This window comes from Somniosus microcephalus, chromosome 9 (assembly GCF_052327205.1).
Source record: "Somniosus microcephalus isolate GS21.2 chromosome 9, FLI_Smic_1.0, whole genome shotgun sequence".
Classification (NCBI taxonomy): domain Eukaryota; kingdom Metazoa; phylum Chordata; class Chondrichthyes; order Squaliformes; family Somniosidae; genus Somniosus; species Somniosus microcephalus.
The window spans coordinates 38,085,513-38,105,377 of NC_140995.1; the positions used below are offsets into that span (position 1 = coordinate 38,085,513).

The window sequence follows — 19,865 nt, forward strand, 5'->3', positions numbered from 1 at the left end:
CCTGTTAGCTACAGCCTCAAAAAACTCTAACAGATTTGTCAAACATGATTTCCCTTTTATAAATCCATGTTGACTCTGCCCAATCATATGATGATTTTCTAAGTGTCCTGTTACTACATCCCTAATAATAGATTCTAGCATTTTCCCTACTATCAATGTCAGGTTAACCGGTCTATAGTTCCCTGTTTTCTCTCTCTCGGCTTTCTTGAATAACTGGGTAACATTTGCTACCTTCCAAACTGCAGGGACCATTTCAGAAGCTAGGAAATTCTGGAAGATCAAAACAAATGCACCCACTATTTCTATTGCCACCTCTTTTAAAACACCAGGATACAGGCCATCAGATCGAGGGGATTTGGTGGCTTTTAGTCCCATTAATTTCTCCAGTACTATTTCTTTACTAATACTAATTTTTTTAAGTTCCTCATTCTCACTAGACCCTTGGTTGTCCACTATTTCCGGAATTATTTTTGTGTCTTCTTCTGTGACGACAGATACAAAATATTTGCTTAATGTCACTGCCATTTCTTTATTCCCATTATAATTTCTCCTGTCTCTGCCTGTAAGGGACCCAAGTTTACTTGCGCTAATCTCTTCCTTTTTACATATCTATAGAAGCTTTTACAATCTGTTTTATGTCTCTCGCTAGTTTACTCTCATATTCTATTTTCTCATTTTCAATGTTAGCCAACAATGCATCTTGAATGCAGTTCACTCTAGACTTGGTGCATCATCATGGAGAAGAAATGCACTGCACTTTGCCAACTAGTCATCCTTTCTAAATGCACAGATGCACTCATATTGTTCTGGGCACTGTGTGATGTTGTCATATCAATGCGTGAACTATGTGACCAATTAACTATGGCAAGCAATGAACACACTGCACCAGGAAATTAACACTGGATGTTTATACATTGCGGAAGGTGGTAGTTGACCTAGACACTTGGGTTTCACACATGTCTCAGATTCCTGTTTTCAACATTTTTTTAATAACTGTTTGAGCAGATTGCACATGACAAGGAAAGACACCAAAGACTCCTTATGATCAGAGGGCCATGGGAATTATGGGCATAGCGTAATAAAGGGAATGGGAAGGATGAAGTCAGAGGCTTCCCCCAAGCTGATGGCTAATAAACCTTGCTCTTCATTCATTATTTCCTTATTCACTCACTCATTCATTTCCTTGTACTAGGGCATCACATCAGTTTTATTGCATCTTAGCTTGACAACAGGAACTTCTCAGTTCTTTTATCTTTTTTGCAGAACATTGCTCATAAAAAAAACATGCAACATCACTTTTTCTGCTGATGGGGGAGTCTAGGACAAGGGGTCATCACCTTAAAATCAGAGCCAGACCATTCAGAAGCGCAGTAAGGGAACACTTCTTCACGCAAAGGGTGGTAGAAGTGTAGAATCCTCTCCCACAAAAAGCAGTAGATGCTAGCTCAATTAATAATTTAAAATCTGAGATTGATAGATTTTTGCTAGCCAAGGATATTAAGGGATGTGGAGCCAGGGCTGGTAAATGGAGTTAGGATACAGATCAGCCATAATCTCATTGAATGGCAGAACAGGCTCGAGGGGCTGAATGGGCTACTTCTGTTCCTATGCTCCTATAAGTGGAGTTAATGCAACTTGATTTTATATAAAGTTATAATTCCACTCAATGATTTTATACCCTGACTTATATTCTGAGTATTCTGTACTTAGTTCTTACTCTGAGCTGTAATGATAATTTTTACACTTTACTGACACTATTCTCAAAATGACAAATAGAAAAGTTTATTTTTTATTAAAAATAATGCTTCAGTCCATGAGGTTAAATCTTAAATTAAGTTCACTTGGGAGCTGGTAACAAATATTGTTTACAAGAATGTCTGCGTGTGTGGCATAGATAAAACGTTTGGGTGTACACCATTCAATGGCAGCTTCTGCATGTAAGAAATATGTATAGAATTGTGCAAGTTTTCTAATCTTTTTAATTAACACTGGGAGTTAAACTCAACTTCGGCGCGTGCACAAAACAGGCAGAAGCAAGTCTGCCGCCTGTTATACACCTTGCCTAATTTTTCTTTCCATTTACTTCAGTGGAGCGGGAAATTTGGCGGGTGCATAGTGGGTGGACGATCCACAACTGCCTGTTTTGCGCCTTTGCTGAAGTTGAATGTTACCCCCATTATGTTAAAATATATGACTAATTAGGATTGATGGGATCCAGGTTCTATCGGGGATATTGGGATAGAAATTGGACCTCGTTGCACCTGTTTTATGCCAGTAAAATGGGCGCAACGAGACCCAATTTTGAGGTCCAACATGTTTGACCTGAAATTAGGTCAGACCATTTTTTAGTCTTCTGGGGCAGTCGTCTGAAACAAGCAATAAGCCTCTTGCATATGTTAATGAGGGGACTAATGCTTTAGGTCCCCTCCAAGAAATTGGGCTGCCTTGAGCGGCCCTGCTTCACCAACAGGATTACATAAGCATATTTATCAATTGAGGTGATGCATTGTCAATGCATGTAATCACAATGTACCATCTGCCACATTTCTAGATGTAGCCTGCAGTCTAGCCTGCGGCAGGATTTCTCCTCCCGGCTCCACAGCACTTCTGACAGCTGTGATCGCCCTCTCCCCACCTGCTGCCTTCCGCCCGCCGCATGCCCCCTGCCCCCCGCCACTCCCAGGACTTACACGAGGGTTGCTGCCGGTGAGACAGGCGGCCCCAAATTTGATTCTTCATTCGGGTGAGCTTCAACAGGCGCCCACAGCTTGCCACAATTATTTAGCTGTGGCCTGCAGACCAATTTCTCACGATCCTCAGACCGCCGTGTTTCGGCACCAGGAATCATTCCCTGCATTCTTTTGCAGCTTCAAAACTGACCTAAGTGAATTTCTAAGCCAACAGCCTACTGAACAGTAGCAGTGGTCTGAAAGTAGATTCTTTCAACAAATATATGATTACTCACAGGTTTCCCAGGTTGTCCATTCTCGCCAACTGATCCAGGAGGTCCCATTGGAACATCTCCATAAAGAGGGCATGCACTGGCACACTTTCTTCTCACTATACTCGTATATAGTGACATTTGTTCAAGAACAAGTCTTTTGCAGACCTCAATCACATGACTGGCTGGCAAAATTGGACCCTAAAATACACATAATACACATAAAATATATGTTTGCTGATGATTGCGTAGTGTTCAGTTCCATTCGCAACTGCTCAGATAATGAAGCAGTTCTTGCCCACATGCAGCAAGAGATGGACAACATTCAGGCTTGGGCTGATAAGTGGCAAGTAACATTCACGCCACACCATGCCAGGCAATGACTACCTCCAACAAGAGAGAGTCAAACGACTTCCCCTTGACATTCAACAGCATTACCATCACCGAATCCCCCACCATCAACTTCCTGGGGTTACCATTGACCAGAAACTTAACTGGACCAGCCACATAACTACTGTGGTTAAAAGAGCAGGTCAGAGGCTGGGTGTTCTGCGGCGAGTGTCTCACCTCCTGATGCCCCAAAGCCTTCCCACCATCTACAAGGCACAAGTCAGGAGTGTGATGGAATACTCTCCACTTGCCTGGATGAGTGCAGCTCCAATAGCACTCAAGAAGCTCGCAACCATACAGGGCAAAGTAGCCTGCTTGATTGGCACCCCATCCACCACCTTAAACATTCACTCCCAGCACACCGTGGATGCAGTGTGTACCTTCTACAAGATGCACTGCAGCAACTCACCAAGGCTTCTTCGGCAGCACCTCCCAAACCCGCGACCTCTACCACCTAGAAGGTCAAGGGCAGCAGGTGCATGGGAACACCACCACCTCCAAGTTACCCTCCAAGTCACACACCATCCTGACTTGGAAATATATCGCCCTTCCTTCATCGTTGCTGGGTCAAAATCCTGGCACTCCGTCCCTAACAGCATTGTGGGAGTACCTTCACCGCAAGGACTGCAGCGGGTCAAAAAAGACAGCTCACCACCACCTCCTCAAGGGCAATAAATGCTGGCCTTGCCAGCGATGCCCACATCCCATGAATGAATTAAAAAAAACATTAAAATTGTCAAAAGTACACCATAAATATTTTAACTGCTGTGTGATATCCTGATTCAGGTTTGTGTTAGATTATGTTCATGGACCATAATGTTCCAATCGTGCCCAGTAGCATGTGTTAAAATAACAGTTAAGATTATTTTTTACAAAGGCTTAGGCCTAGAAATTCAGTATAGCCACGTTTGGGGCGCTACAGCCGGGCGGCCGCTAAAGTTTGCGCCCGGCGCACGTTCGCGCCACCTTCGCCGATATTCGGTGGCATCGCCCCAAGAGGTTGCTGCTGCGCTAAAACAGGCGATGCACGACTATCATTAGGCGCTAAGCCGGCGGCCCGGGGCAATACCCCCGAGGGCGGGCGCAGCGCAGGTGCAGCGAGTTGCTGATTGACGGCAGACACACTGGCGCCGGTCAGCTCTTAAAGGGGGAGGGTGGATTTGTTTGCCTGCCACGCCCTGCACACTGCAGCCCTGAAGCAAGGCCTGACCACTTCTGCTTCATCTGTGCAACGCCCAGGACTATGGAGAAGGCCAGGGAGAGAGCGCAGCGCTTCAGCGACAGCGACCTGAGGGTGCTGGTTGGCGCAGTGGAGCGCAGGCGCCATGTTCTGTTCTCTGAAGGTGGCAGGAGGCCGCTGCCCAGCGCCTACCGGAAAGCCTGGAGGGAGGTGTCAAACAGGGTGAACTCCAACAGCGTGGTTGCCAGGACTCCTGTGCAATGCCGGAAAAAGTTCAACGACCTCACTCGGGTTGTCAGGGTGAGTACCCTTTCCAGTGTCCTCCTCATCCCTGCATGTGCACCTCAGTTTATGGGCAAAGGGACCTGAAAGCCCTAATGGCCAGCCCTCATCCAGCAGCTATGGGACTGTCATGAAAATCACTTGCACATTCAGCACTTTACACACTGTACAAGCTATTCGACCATGGGAGGCAGTACAGCCAAGATCAGGGCTTCACACTGTCAGGGCTAGTCCACCATGGGAGGCAGTGCAGCCAAGATCAGGGCTTCACACTGTACTTAGAGGCCGTCCTTTCTCTTGCAGGCCAAGGTGGCGCACAACCGGAGGAAGCAGCGTGAGACCGGGGGAGGCCGTCCTGACCTCAAAGAGCTCTCCGACCTCGACCAGCGTATGGAGCGCATTATGGCAGGCCGGCTGATTGGCCCCGTCGCCAGTGGAGATGCCGACCCTGTTCTGGGCCCCAATGGTAAGGGCATCACCTTTTTGACCTCTCTCTTTCCACTTACGCCTCAGAACAGCATCCTTTGCCACTGTCCGACCAATGCAGTGCATGGCAGCACTCATGCCTCCCTCGCTGCCGCCCTGTCCTCACTCTAAAGCAACTCTTGCGCCTCCCTGCTTTCAGATGGTGAATCGCCAGGTGAGGAGGCGGGCCCTCAAGCTGCCACTGTCAGTGATTCAGAATTCGAGGAGGAGGAAGAGGAAGCCGGCCCATCAGTGCCACCCTCAGCTGAGGCAGCCCATGGCGATGATGGGGACACGTCTTCCCTGGAGGGGAGCCGGGGGGGAAGGGTCGGAGGAGAGTGAAGCTCCGGGGCCCAGCGGCCTGCAGCAACGCGGGAGGGGTGGGGAAGCTCGGCGGACTTCTCCCCGGAGGGTGAGTGCGGCCTCCAGTCCTGCGACGGTGAGCGCAGAGGAGGTGCGGCTCCTAGAGGAAATGGCCGCCCAGGCTGAGCGCAGGCACGCTGAGCTCATGGCTGCAGCGGCAAGGATGCCTGACTCCATAGAGTCACTGTCAAGGAGTGTGCAGGAATTCGGGGCAGCACAGGCGGCTTCTAGCCAAGTGCTCAGTCGTGCCGTCCATTCACTGGTTGGTGTCATGCGGACACAGACCAGGGCCACACAGGCACTAACTGCTGCCACCCTCGCTGGATCAGCCAGGCATCGCCAGGGCACTCGCCGCGCTGCAGCAGCCCAGCAGTCTGTGCTTCAGCAGATTGCTGCGCATGCTGCAGTGCTGGCCCGTGCGAGTGCCACTGTCTCAGGCGACCAGGGAGTATCTGTGATCTGTCAGGTTGGCAGCATTCCTGCAGCTGACACTGCCACTCCTCCGTTGCAGCTGCCACCAGCCGCTGGACAGAGTGCTGCCGCACAAGCAGAGTTGCACCAGTCAGCAGCTGGCCCCTCCAGGGCCAGACCTGGTCCAGGCCGACCCCCAAGGGCATCTGCCGTCTCACCATGTGACCCTCAGAAGCCTTCCCCCAGCCTTGCTTCAGCCACTGGGGTCCCATTGAGGAGGAGCTGCAGGGCGGGCAGGGGCCAGTCACGGATGCGAAAGGCATCACCCTCGCAGACCAAAAAGTAGAAGGTGTGGCCAAATGTTTTGTTTCACATGCAAAGGCCGAGACTGTTCGTTTTGTGTTTTTTGAAAGGCCGAGACTGTTCGTTTTGTGTTTTTTGAAAGGCCGAGACTGGTCGATTTGTGTTTTTTGAAAGGCCGAGACTGGTCGATTTGTGTTTTTTGAAAGGCCGAGACTGGTCGATTTGTGTTTTTTGAGGGGGCTTCTCTCCATTAGTTTGTAATGTGGGAAGGGCAGAGGTTTCCAAGTAATAAATGTTCTTAAATCGCACTGTCCATGCTTTATTTTGCAAGTCCTGGTTGCCCTGCTCGGCTGAGGACTTGTGGAGCGGCTACATTCATCTGGTGACATTGGCACAAGCCATTCCCTGAGAGGGGGCCTAGAACCGACGTTCAATAAGCCGCCGACGGGCGGCCCTTGCACTTTCTGCCTCCCTCCTGTGCTGGTCCTCCTCCTCCTCCTCCTCCTCCTCAGGTGGTCCTCCAATCTCTGGTGGCAGTGGCTGAGTCCTGCGGATAGCCAGGTTGTGCAGCATGCAGCACACGACCACGAAATGGGAGACTCACTCAGGCGAATATTGTAGGGCTCCTCCGGAACGATCCAGACAGCGGAACCGTTGCTTCAGGACGCCGATTGTTTGCTCAATGATGTTCTTGGTTGCTTGATGGCTGTCATTGTATCCCTCTTCAGCAGGGGTGCTGGGCGCACGGAGCGGGGTCATCAGCCAGGTGCACAAAGGATAGCCTTTGTCCCCGAGAAGCCATCCTCGTGGGTGAGGCTGGGCCTGGAACATGTCTGCCACAGAAGTCTGTCGCAGGATGAAGGCATCGTGGCTGCTGCCTGGAAAGCGGGCATTGACAGCTAGGATGAGCTGCCTGTGGTCACACACCAACTGCATGTTGAGCGAATGGTAGCCCTTACGGTTGCGGTAATCCTCGGCATTCTCCAGAGGTGCCCGCAAAGCCACATGCATGCAGTCAATGGCGCCCTGCACCATGGGGAAGCCCGCTAATGCTGCAAAGCCCATTGCACGCTGTTGCTGCTTGACAAGGGCCATGGAGAAGGAGATGAACTGACGTCTCCTTCTGAAAAGGGCATTGGTCACCTGGCGGATGCAGCAATGCATGGCAAACTGGGAGATGTTGGAAATGTCCCCAGTAGCGGATTGGAAGGAGCCGGTGGCATAGAAGTTGAGAGACACCGTCACCTTCACTGCCACCGACAGAGACGTCCTGCTCCTCAGATGTGGCTGCAGATCTCCGCGAAGCAGGTGGCAGATCTCTGTGACCACCGCCCTTCGGAATCGCAGCCTCCGAACACACTGCTCGTCAGACATGTTCAGATATGAGAACTGCTGGCGGTATACCCTGGGTGGGTAAGGCCTCCTTTGCCGACGCCTGTTGCCCCCTCTCCGTCTGGCCATGACTGCCACTCTCTCACGGCGTCTGTGAGCCCTTTGAATGCAATGGAGAAGGCCAACGTTTGCACCCATTGCAGCCCCCATTATATGTTTGCAATCAATGATATGACACTGAAGTTAAAGACAAGTGGAAAGCTGTGGCCTGAAGCCACAAGTACCTGTGCGAGTGTTGAGCCAAAGCAGAAAGCTCTCTACCTTTGTCTCTCGGCAAAGATCCATCTCTCACAAAGAAGGAGTGTTGCAAAATGGCTGCCTTTTCTACTGCAGGAGGAGTGCCCTTTAATTTGCGCCCCCCGTGCCCCGCAGCGACTGAGAACCGTTCCCCTCTACCAGTCGCTAGGGGCGCCAGGCGCACAATAGGCCGGCGCCACTGAATTTCCGGTTTGGGGCGAACAAAGGGCGTTGCACGATGAAATGACGTCAGGATCTGCGTGCGCAGCTGAGCACGCGCAAAGGCTTTGCGCCGCCGCTAAATCTTTACTGAAGTTGCGGAGAGGCGCAGATCGCGCTGCGCCCGGCCGCTAGCCGCCTAGCGCCCAACATCTCCTCCTCCTAAGGCGCTAGCGGCTGGCGCAAACAACTGAATTTCTAGGCCTTAATTTCTAAAAAAAAATCTTTGCAATGACATTCAAAGATCATTTTTTTTAGCTGAATAACAAAACAGATTAATTTTTTCACAAGACACTAGCAGACAATATACACTTGACTGAAAACTTTGCTTCTGTCATCTCATTTGTTAATATATACAATAACCTTTGTAATGTATACCATATTGTTGAACCTCACATTTACTGGCTATTTATAATATAATTGCTCGCATTGCAAACTTGTATTTCTGTACCACTATGATTTATCCTTACATTAATTGTCATATATAGTAGAATATTTCTAGACCCAAAAAGTCACCAAAGGAGGTTAGATTTACAATGTGAATGCACATAGTTTTGCATTTCACATTTCATTTTACTTACAGGAGGTCCAACAGCTCCAGAGGATCCAGCCAGGCCTGTATCACCAGTTACACCCTGCTCTCCAACTGGGCCCAGTTCACCTGGTTCCCCAGGAGGCCCTCTTTTACCCTTGAGACCCACTGGCCCAGGATCCCCTTCATCTCCAAGCTAGACAATAAAGTGAAAGGCTTTTAAAGAAGAATACGCACTTAAAATAATAACAACTTGTATTTATATAGCACATTTAAATTAGAAAGCATCCCAAGGCATAATCAAACAAAATCGATGCCGAGCCAAAAAAAAAGATATGGGGGCGGGGACCAAAGGCTTGGTCAAATAGCTGGGTTTTAAGGAGGGTGGAGAAGTGGTGGGGCATGGGGCCTAGACATCTGAAGGCACAGCCAGCAATTATGGGGTGAAGGGAGGCAGAGACAATGTTACTTCCCAAAGAAACAGGTCAATGAATAATCACAGAGAAGTCACGGCTGCTATTTTTGCTAATATTTTTCTCCAATTTTAGGAAGTAGTAATTAAATTAATCAGAATGTACATCTTTCAAAAGTGTGATGTGTGAGAATGCAAATTCATTATATGTATTTAGAAAGTAGGAGCGAATCATGATGCACCTGCCATAGTGATCCTTCAATACTTCTCAAGCACTTAACAAGCCATTTAACCACTATGAATGCCAACGTTCAATAATCCAATTGTGCAGTGTGCACCTGCTTGAGAAAATATCTGAATGCCAACAAAACTAGTTATGTACCATATTAATCATACATTCTATGATTCACCCAATATGCTGCATCAGCTTGTTCATATGCATTCATTCTGCACAAGTAAATAACATGCATTGACAAAACAGCACCCAAATGGATAAGTATGCTTATGTAACCACAATGCACCATGTGCCACCTTCACAGAGCAAGGAGAACCGTCAACCATACTTGAAGAGTACTACACACTTTAGTGCCAGCCATCACCATGTGCACTTGAACCAGGCACTGGCATAGATGCAGATACTACAAAGAAGCAGCTAATTGTAATGATGAGGAAGCACAGGGTGAGTACCAAGCCTTAGTGAGGAAGAGGTAGCACTGGTTGCGGTTGATGAGGAGCCAGCTAATGTAGAGTGGAAAGCCAGAATGCTGTGTCCCTCCTGAGCTGCATGGGTATACAAAATTTAGTTGGTCAGTTTTTAAGTAGAGGTTGGCACAGCACTGAGCAAACTCTTGCTTCCTTGCACACAAAACTGAAAGGTAGTCTGGGTACTGTTGATGATTCCAACATCAGTTATGTACTGCCATCTCCCATGAGTGAATTCATGGAGAACCAGTGTTTGGACTGCAGTTTGTCATTCATCACATAGTAATAGCAATGGCATCTGCAGTGGAAATTTCATCTTTCACAAATGCTCCCACTGTTGCTATAGAGGCTTTGGGATCCAAACTCCAAGATAAAGTCACGGCTGGCTGTAACTTAATTAGGGAAAAGTTATAGGCAAACAATAGAGTGATTCCAAAACTTCATTAGTGTTCATGATTCCATGCTTACACAGATCAGTGGGCACCATGAGGAGATGCTTCCAGTAGTGGTATGTGCGGATCGGTACAGGAGCTGCTAGTTGGCAGTCATGTCAGAAGCAGTTCTGTGCCGTCACATAATCCTGCATAAATGACAGTAGGCACATCTCTAAGGAATGAGCCCACAGTGACTACAGCAATAGGAACCCCGGCACTAATACAGGTCCATTATATTAGCCTCAAATATAAATAGCGGACTTTCTGTAGCTCCTGAAGCTTATCAGTTGGCGATCGACCAGGGCAGCACATCAAGAAACAATACAGAGATGTTCACAACATACAAGGAACAAATGTGGCAGCAAAACCAGAAGGAAGGGAGAGAGAAACCAGGTAACCATAGACCTGTCAGTTTAACATCAATTGTGGGGAATTTTCTGGAATCTATCATCAGAGACAGAGTGCCTGTATCAGTTGATCAATGAGAGTCAGCATGGATTTGTGACGGATAGGTCATGTCTGACTAACCTAGTTGAATCACTAGCATGGTGGATAGGGGAGTGCCTATGGAAGTTGTCTATATGGACTTCCAGGAGGCATTTGATAATTTTCCACACACGAGATTATTAGCAAAAATGGGAACACATGAAATTGGAGGTTATCTTGTGATATGGGTTGTTAATTGGTTAGGAGGTAGGAAACAGGGAATTAGCTCTAATTTTAAGATTATGCCCTCTTGTTTGGATTCCTGCATGAAAGGAAATAGAATCCCTTAATCATTTGCCTTTGCTCCTAAAATTTCACCACTCATCATTACTCAAATTTACTCTTTGCGAAGTGAGCATAAGAATGTAAGACCCATAATGTCTTTACTTACTTCTCCTTTTGGTCCTTTTTCTCCTTTTTCACCCTTAAACCAAATAAATTGGAAACTGTCATTAATATAAACATTACTTCTTGTTGCCCTTCAAATAAAATTTTAAAAGTGACATTTTTATATTACCTTTAGACCTTCACTACCCTGTGTTCCATCAGCACCTGTATCACCCTGAGAGACAATAAGTGGTTATTGTTCATTATTGGGTTTTTCATTCTTAGTGAAACATAAACAGCACATTGCAAAAACCTGCCCTCATATCAATCACAGCAGTATTTAATACTTAAGATCTTTCACATAAACATTCACCAGATGATTTTTAAGTCCTTGCATTAATGAACACAGGCTAAAATTCAACTTCGACGTGAAACTGACAGTAGCAGATTGACCACCCATTATGCACCTCACCCCATTTTGATGTTCATTAACATTAATGCAAAAGAAAATCAGGCAGTGTGTATAATGGGCAACCAATCCGCTACTGCCCATTTTGTGCCCCCACCAAAGTTGAATTTTACCCCCAGAATTCCTAGTTTAAAGTATTAGAAGCTATTATATCATAATGCCAAGCAACATTAATAAGAGAAGAAAGAATTAGCATTTATTTAGCACCTTATCATATTCTCCAGATTTCCCAAAGCCTTTTACAATCAATGGCTTACTTATGAATAGCATTCACTATTGTTATGTAGGCATATGCGGCAGCCAATTTGTACACAGCAAGGTCCCATAAACAATAAATCATAAATGGCCATGTAATCTGCTTTTTCTCTGAGTGTTGGTTGAAGGAGATTGGTCAAGATGGTATCATGGGATCCTTTTATGTCCACCTGAGCAGGCAATGGACCTCAGTTTAACAGCTCATCTAGAAGACAGCACCTTCAACAGTGCAACACTTCTTCATCAGCCTAGATTATGCGTTTAAGTGAGGCTTGAACTCAGAACCTTCTGACTCAGTGGTGAGAGCCCTAACAATTAAGCTAAGACCATAAAATCCTTTGGTAATCCTAAGATGTTTCAGCACAAGTCAAACAAGATCCATACCTTCAATCCTTTCACTCCTGGGTATCCTATATGACCCTATAGGAAATTTAGACTTATTAAAATAGGTAGACACATAATAGAAGATGTAAAGTAAAAAAAATTACTGGTCATTAGAAAGAACAATATTTTGAGGCCACAATAAAACTTACATGAATTCCAGGATACCCAACAAACCCAGGCCGTCCTGGTATTCCTGCATCACCTCTTTGGCCTTTTGGTCCCTGTATGATGGGATTGTAAAGTTATGTAAAAATTAACATACAATTCATTAGGAAAGAAATACAAAAATCACTACAATGTATTTTATTGAATCAAGAAATATTTTCATGAATGCTTTGTATCCTTTAAATATAGTATTCTGGCAATCGAGTCATAATTTTCTCTAACACTGCGTTGTTTCACACTAGTCCTAGAGATGATTCAGCTACAAATTCATCTTTATAAGTTGACCAGGTTGAATCCAATCCTGCATCTCATTGAGCCACTTGAATCTTAACGATTTAAATTTCTGCGGGGGTTCTCCTGATCATCGGGCGTAACTTCAACAGAAGATCTCATTGAAACGTATAAACTTCTGACAGGGCTAGACAGACTGGATGCAGGGAGGATGTTTCCCCTGGTTGGGGGGTTTAGAACGAGGGGTCACAGTCTCCGGATATGGAGTAGGACACTTAGGACTGAGATGAGGAGAAATTTCTTCACTCAGAGGGTGGTGAACCTGTGGAATTTTCTACCACAGAAGGCTGTGGAGGCCAAGTCACTAAATATATTTAAGAAGGAGAGAGATAGATTTCTAGACACAAAAGGCATCAAGGGGTATGGGGAGAGAGTGGGAATATGGTATTGAGATAGAGGATCAGCCATGACCATATTGAATGGCGGAGCAGGCTCGAAGGGCCGAATGGCCTACTCCTGCTCCTATTTTTTCTATGTTTCTAAGATCTGTGGAAATCCCGGAGAAGTGGTATAAACACTGTTTACAACCATTTCCCCAGGGTTTCCGCGGATCATTCGCTAAAGTTTCAGCAGATGGTTGGAAAACCCCACGAAAATTCTACAGCAACATTTCATACCTGCTTTACCTTCACAAAACTGACCATTTATATTAAATATGTACTGGTTTACATTTATTGAGCTAAAATGGTGATTTGACTAAAAACGCTGACATTTCTTGCAATTTAACATTTTAAAAAGTAAGGGCTGGATTTTGCAGGGGACCAGCGGGCACAATCAGTGGCAGGTCGGGTGGGAATTTTTTTTTTCCCCAGTGGGTCAGGATCCCGCTGTGAACCTGCCGCCATGCACCTTTACTAAATGTCATGTCTGTCAGTGCTAAGCAGACCTGACATGCAGCGGCAGCGGAGACAATTAAAATCATTAGTGGCTTGTTTACAGCCACTTATCAATGGTTTTCACAGAATCACAGAAATCACAGAAACCCCACAGTGCAGATAGAGGCCATTTCGGCCCATCGAGCCTGCACCGACACATATCCCACCCGATCCCCGTAACCCCACGTATTTAATCCCCCTAACACTAAGGGTCAATTTATCATAGCCAATCATCCTAACCCGCACATCTTTGGACTGTGGGAAGAAACCGGAGCACCCGGAGGAAACCCACGCAAACACGGGGAGAATGTGCAAACTCCACACAGACAGTCACCCGAGACTGGATTCGAACTCGGGTCCCTGGCGCTGTGAGGCAACAGTGCTAACCACGTTTCCCCCAGCTTTTTGGATTTGACAGGTTTCCCACCAGTTTCCCACTGTGCCAAGATCTCATCTGTGAAACTGAGCCAGGAGGTCAGTGGCCATTGAATCAGCTGATGAGGTGACAGCTTCAAATGTCAAGTCAAAGCTCCCAGCTGATTGAGATATGTTCCATTAACCACTAGCTTCTCTAAACTGCATTTCCACTACAGATTCAGGATGTTGCAAGTCTTTACATAAGTCTCCATCAAGTATGACCTCATTACCTCTCCCACCATTGACAGATCGCTTCTGGCATCTCTACTTCACCTTCCATCTATTTCATCAGCATGGGTGCTCTTGAAACTCTCTCACCTTGGTCCTCAGAATCCCACCACGATCAGCCCCAACACCAGCATCACCAGTCACACCAGCAGCACCAACAACAACACCAACCTTCTCTGCAATCAACTGATGCTGCACAGGACAGAGGGCATCAGCACCCGACCACAGTGTTGCCCAGGACACCAGGGATGGCCTCACCATGGCCAGATTTACTTCACTTGACGCTGTACACCCTGGCTGCCACATGATGCGCCAGGTGGCACCACCCCACACCAACAACATAAAGCACCCCTACAATGCCCAAACCTTTCCTTTCACACTCATTGCCATTGCGGGGGGTACCGTTATGTCTCAGCATTCACTGCAACTCACTAAGCCACTTCCAAAGGTGCACACAAATCTGTCCAAGAACGCAAAGTGCTGAAAATAAAGGTTTCAACGTTTGACACCACATTAACAGAAAATTAATATGAACATTGCATAAAACAGCCAAGTGCCTACCCTTGTGTGTTGTTAGTTGGTATGATTGCACTAGGATGAGGGTGATTGTGAGGGGTGGCGAGTGAGATGGAGATGTGATAATGTAAATAGAGAGGGATGGGTGGAGCTGCAAGGCAAGTTGGTGTGAATAAGGATGTGCAGGAGTAGGGTAGGGAAGGCAGAGTGATGGGGATGTGATGAGACGCACAGCATGATGAGGTTGAATGTGGCTTTGTACTAATGTTTCGTGATCTACTGAGATCAATGAAACGTTTGCGGCCCTGCACCCAGGTGGGGGAAAGAGGAGAGTTTTTCTGATCTTATTTTGATGTATTGAGAGATTTTTAAATGTTTTTTTCCCCTGTTTATTTAAATATTGTTTTAATCTCAATTGACCAATATATTTTTCATAGGAGCTACACATTCCACTTTCAGGACAAGTGGGTCAATTTGGACTGCAGACTGCTTCAATGACAGTGCAATTTCATGACAGGGCGAAAGAAAACACATTTACACAAAGGTGAGTTCACTCGTAGTTTTTTCCTTCCTCCTATCCCTTACCAGATTATTTTGTGTTAGGTGATCCAAAGATGACAGATCCAAACCCCAAACCATATGATTGGAAGACAAGTACTACATCACATTTCCTTCTTTATTTAGAATATTATTTGAAAAATGTCTTCTATTTTTCTACTTTCTGAGTTTTTCCTTGTCAACACAACAGAGGCAAATGGTCCACAGGCCTCTGTCAATGTCACTGGGAGCTTAGCAAGAGTGACCCATGGTGATTGATTCGCTGATTATCCCTCCCTCATTGTAAAGTACATGACCTCTATATGCTTTTCCTCACTGACTGATCAGGGGGAGGTTTCCTCTGGCTGTTCAGGATTAGCTACATTTTAAACATTGAGCAAAGATTTCTTACATGTTCACCATTTCTAGCAACATTCAAATCTAAGATCACAATCAGAGGAAATCTTGCCGCACTCAGTAACCAGAAAAAATTATTCCTCCACGAGAGGAGTTGAAATTATGAACCCATGCCACAGTTCTTTGGCACTCCACTTACACATTTTTTATTAATATTAAATCATTCAGCAGGTGGGGGTCAAAACATAAGAATCAGAATTTACCACAAAAAGAAATCAAACTCCAGCTTTAACTACTTACAGATTTCCCCATTGGACCCTCGTGACCTCGCTGTCCAGGAAATCCTTTCTCTCCCTTTAAAAAAAAATAGAAAACTCAAAATTATTAAAGTCCTATTGTTCACAGCATTGATTGAATTATCCAAAAACTTAAACAAAAGAGAATGTTCCATTAACCTTGTGTCCGATAGTGCCTTGTTGTCCTTTTACTCCCCGTTGTCCTTGATATGCCTGAAAATAACAATTAAGAGTAATTAATGCTATCAAGATTCGGATACATATTGAATCGTATATTTTTTAACTTATGTATTCACTAAAGTATACCTCGATGCCTGTGCCTCCATCTCTTCCAGGTTGGCCTGGATCTCCAACTATTCCCTGCAAGGAAAAATACAATGTACATGCTGTAAATAAGAATGAACATTTAGGATTTTTTAAAGTTTGTGTAAATACAATCATAGAATCATAGAATGGTTACAGCACAAATAGCTTTAAGGCCACACCAACATATTTTGTACCTTATGTCCTGATTCTCCCTTTGTCCCATAAACTCCTGGAACGCCCTGTTCAAGAAAATAATTTTGTTTATTTTGTATTTTTGATAACACAAATGATGATCTCAAGTTTCTGAAGATATACTTTGTACTTTTAATCTTGGCTATATTGTAGTACCTATTAGTTCCTTCTCCTTTAATACATTCTACAACACATTACAAACAGGTTTGAAAGATTATAAATAATAATGTTATTATTATTTTCAAGCCTTGTGATAAAATGGCAGATTCCCCAATCAGAAGCTCCCAGCAAAAAGCAGCACTCATAGCTGGTTAAGAAATTGCTGGCTTACAGATCTTCATTTTCCATTCATTTAAGTTTATGGATGGAATATAAGAGGCCGCAGTCCCATGATATCCTGACCAGCACTCCCTGTGAGGGCTGCTTCTCGCCAGGAACATCTGATCAGAGAATCAGCCCTAACACCTCAAAGCTGATCTTTTGTTAAAATAAGGGGAACTGAGTGATGCAGTGGCTTAGAACAATGTCTTTCCACCTCTGCAAACAGATTTCAAATCCAATCCAGACTGATGGGATGAAAGTCGACTCCCTGTGATGGCTAGAAGGTCCCACATAAGATGTTTGCACATTGTCCATTACACAAAAACTACCTAGAATTCAGCACTAATTGCCAGATTCAGTAGAAACCACAGGGATGGCTGGTATAGAAAATTAAAATGTCATATTGGTAGGCTTGCTCTTCTAAGTTGGAGTTAAACGCTTATTATGGGGGCATGGTACACAGAGCTTGACTCTGTATCTAATGTATCCTAAACCTGTTCTGGAATTACTTTATACTGATACTAACTCTAACAAATAGAAAAGTGTTCTATTCTTCAGCCTGGGCATCCCTCACCTCAGAAAACACAAAAGTTTACCAAAATAGTTAAATAAATTATTATACATAACGTTACTCACAAGTTTTCCTTTTGTCCCTTTCCTACCGGGAAACCCTGGATCACCCACAAGACCCTGAAAAAAAACACATTTTAAGTAATGTTGTTGAAACCAGATTATTTTAAATCAATACCAAACTTACCAATTTTAGATGTTAAGAAGGTAATAGAAAAACAACTTACCCTGGGTCCTTCCATGCCAGGTCTGCCTTCAATACCAGGGAACCCCTTATCCCCCTGAAGATGTGAACAGTTAAAATTAAAAGAATGGAAAGAAAAAGTGAAATTAATATTTTGAGGACTGTAATAATGTTTTCTAATCATAATGAGAAGAAATACGATCACATATTTTATTTTACAGGAAACTCTCGATTTACCGGCACCTAAATAACCAGAAATCTCTGTTACCCAGCAAAATTCAGGAGTAGATTCAGGTAAGTTTTACTTCATATCAGTGGCCATTCCTGGATCTGTGGCCCTGTAACCGGGGTTCCTGTACCTGTTGCATAGCAACAGGAACACCTGGATCTTGTGGCCGGGGTTCCTGCACCTGTTGCATAGCAACAGGGACACCTGGATCTTGTGGCCGGGGTTCCTGCACCTGTTGCATAGCAACAGGGATGCCTGGATCTGTGGCTCTCGTACCTTTTACAATACCTCTCTGTAATCCGGACTTTTTGATAAACCGGCACCACGCCGGTCCCGTCGGTGCCGGATAAAAAAGAGTTTCCTGTATTAAGGGAATAGTGTGCATGCAGATATACAGCATGGTTCTTAAACATTTATTTCCTCACCCCTTGCTTATTATAATGTTTTGCCCTCACATCTGGCTAAAAGGAAAGATTGGTGACCGACCCCTGAGTCTTTGCTAACGTCTGAAATCAGCTGCTGTGATTTGTGTCAGTGTTACAGACCATGATTTTGCTAACCTCGGCTGGTCCATGGCGGGCGACGTCAGTGGCGGGTCCCGACCCCACTGTTATCTCCATCCCAGCCTCTGAAATGAATTTACCGTGATTGGGCTTGTTAAGCCCACCCAGCAGTTCCTTTAAAGGGACCATGGCCAACTTTCATTTGACATTTGTGCTGTCAGTGTTCTATAGCATTGAAGTGCTGCAAACACTGACAAGCGCTGCACAGAGCTGCAGGGCTGCACCCAGGCTCCCCCATGACTCCCTCCATATGCTTATGGAGGGAGTCACAGCACACAGGGAGGTCCTCTTCCCTTCCCATGGGAGGAAGAGACCTCCCCAGGAGATCAACACAGCTTGGTTGCACATTGCAGAGGAGAGATGTGGTCAGGAGGGACCTGGGTGCAGTGCCGCAAACGTTTCAATGATCTCAGTAGATCACGAAACGTTAGTACAAAGCCACACTCAACCTCATCATGCTGTGCGTCTCAGCTGGGGACAATACGTGGCTCAGAAGTTAGAGACAAGGGCGCAGAGGGCAGCACAGTTGCACAGCACGGTGTGACATATTGAAATGTTTGAGGTATATTTTAGGATTTCTCAATATGTAAGCAGCTTTACTTTTATTGGTAGACTTTTTAAATGTTCCCCCTCAACCTTGGCGTATACCATTTTTATGCTGCTGAAGCTTTCAGCAGGTCAAATTTCTTAAACAGCCAAGATTGGTTTGAAAGCTTCCAATCATTTGTGCCAGGATGGTTCAACCTATGGTATCAAAAGCAGCACAATTCTTTTGCAATTTTTTAATATGTACACATATATATTAATATATTAGTTTGAAACTAAAGTTTGCAAACCTGTGACAACAGATGTAAATAGTAATACAACAGTTTAAAATCCAGTAAATTACTTGAGTGCTTAACTCTTTGAATGCCACAGAAAAGTTTACTCATCTGGGTGTGGTTGAGCTGTGGGAGCCACTAACTCACAGGCAGCAGCATGTCCTGATCACAAGTTTCACATCAAAGCTTTTTCAGACGATCATATCAAACTTCAGACTATAACCATTCTATTTGCTTGAAAACTGACATTTAAAGCTCGATTCCAGCCAACAAAGAACATTTTGGGGGATATTTTCTAGTTGGCCACCAAACGGGCATGATATTGGCAGTGAGCCAGTGACACCCAGGGAGTCCGAACCATTTTCAGGTTCGGGCTTCATTAACATTTTTCCAGTGAGCTGCGAGTGCCAAACAGCCTGTAGCACGCAGCCGGCCAGTAGTTAAGGCCTGTTGGGGGAATGCCAGGAGGGAGATTGTGAACAGGCCTGAAGAGCTTTGGAGGACCTGCAGGAGCACTCCTGCTCCCCCTGGACCCATAAAAACCTTTTAAAATAAACAGTAAACCTACATTTTCAGAGTGACCTCCAGTGGTCTCTGTAAGGACTGCTGGTTAGGCCTTTGGTTTAGCTGCTACCACCTCCAAAACTGGAGCAGAGAAACACACATTATTTTTACAGCAAGTATATTTATAAGTTTCAGTTTTAGTTTTAAAACCCATGTGTTATCAAAGACACTGCTGGATTGATCTAGGCATCACAACCCATTGTACAAACTTCTTTGGATCAATTATCTTAGAACACCCCCTTTTATCCC

The 19,865-nt window shown here is 45.2% G+C and overlaps 1 protein-coding gene across 2 annotated transcripts in view; it reads right to left on the bottom strand.

Annotated features, from left to right (window-relative positions):
• LOC147112344 (uncharacterized) overlaps positions 1-19,865 on the bottom strand; it is a 94,977-nt gene that overhangs the window by 56,394 nt on the left and 18,718 nt on the right. The window contains exons 11-22 of one of the 2 annotated variants that reach the window (XM_085998266.1): positions 17,483-17,536; positions 17,322-17,375; positions 16,367-16,411; positions 16,173-16,226; positions 16,026-16,079; positions 15,871-15,924; positions 12,334-12,405; positions 12,185-12,220; positions 11,267-11,311; positions 11,141-11,173; positions 8,765-8,911; positions 2,966-3,142 (exon numbers count right to left, since the gene is read on the bottom strand). In XM_085998266.1, the coding sequence (XP_085854392.1) occupies positions 2,966-3,142; positions 8,765-8,911; positions 11,141-11,173; positions 11,267-11,311; positions 12,185-12,220; positions 12,334-12,405; positions 15,871-15,924; positions 16,026-16,079; positions 16,173-16,226; positions 16,367-16,411; positions 17,322-17,375; positions 17,483-17,536 (825 nt within the window). The remainder of the gene's footprint in view (positions 1-2,965; positions 3,143-8,764; positions 8,912-11,140; positions 11,174-11,266; positions 11,312-12,184; positions 12,221-12,333; positions 12,406-15,870; positions 15,925-16,025; positions 16,080-16,172; positions 16,227-16,366; positions 16,412-17,321; positions 17,376-17,482; positions 17,537-19,865) is intronic. The other variant, XM_085998267.1, reaches the window with a different exon arrangement.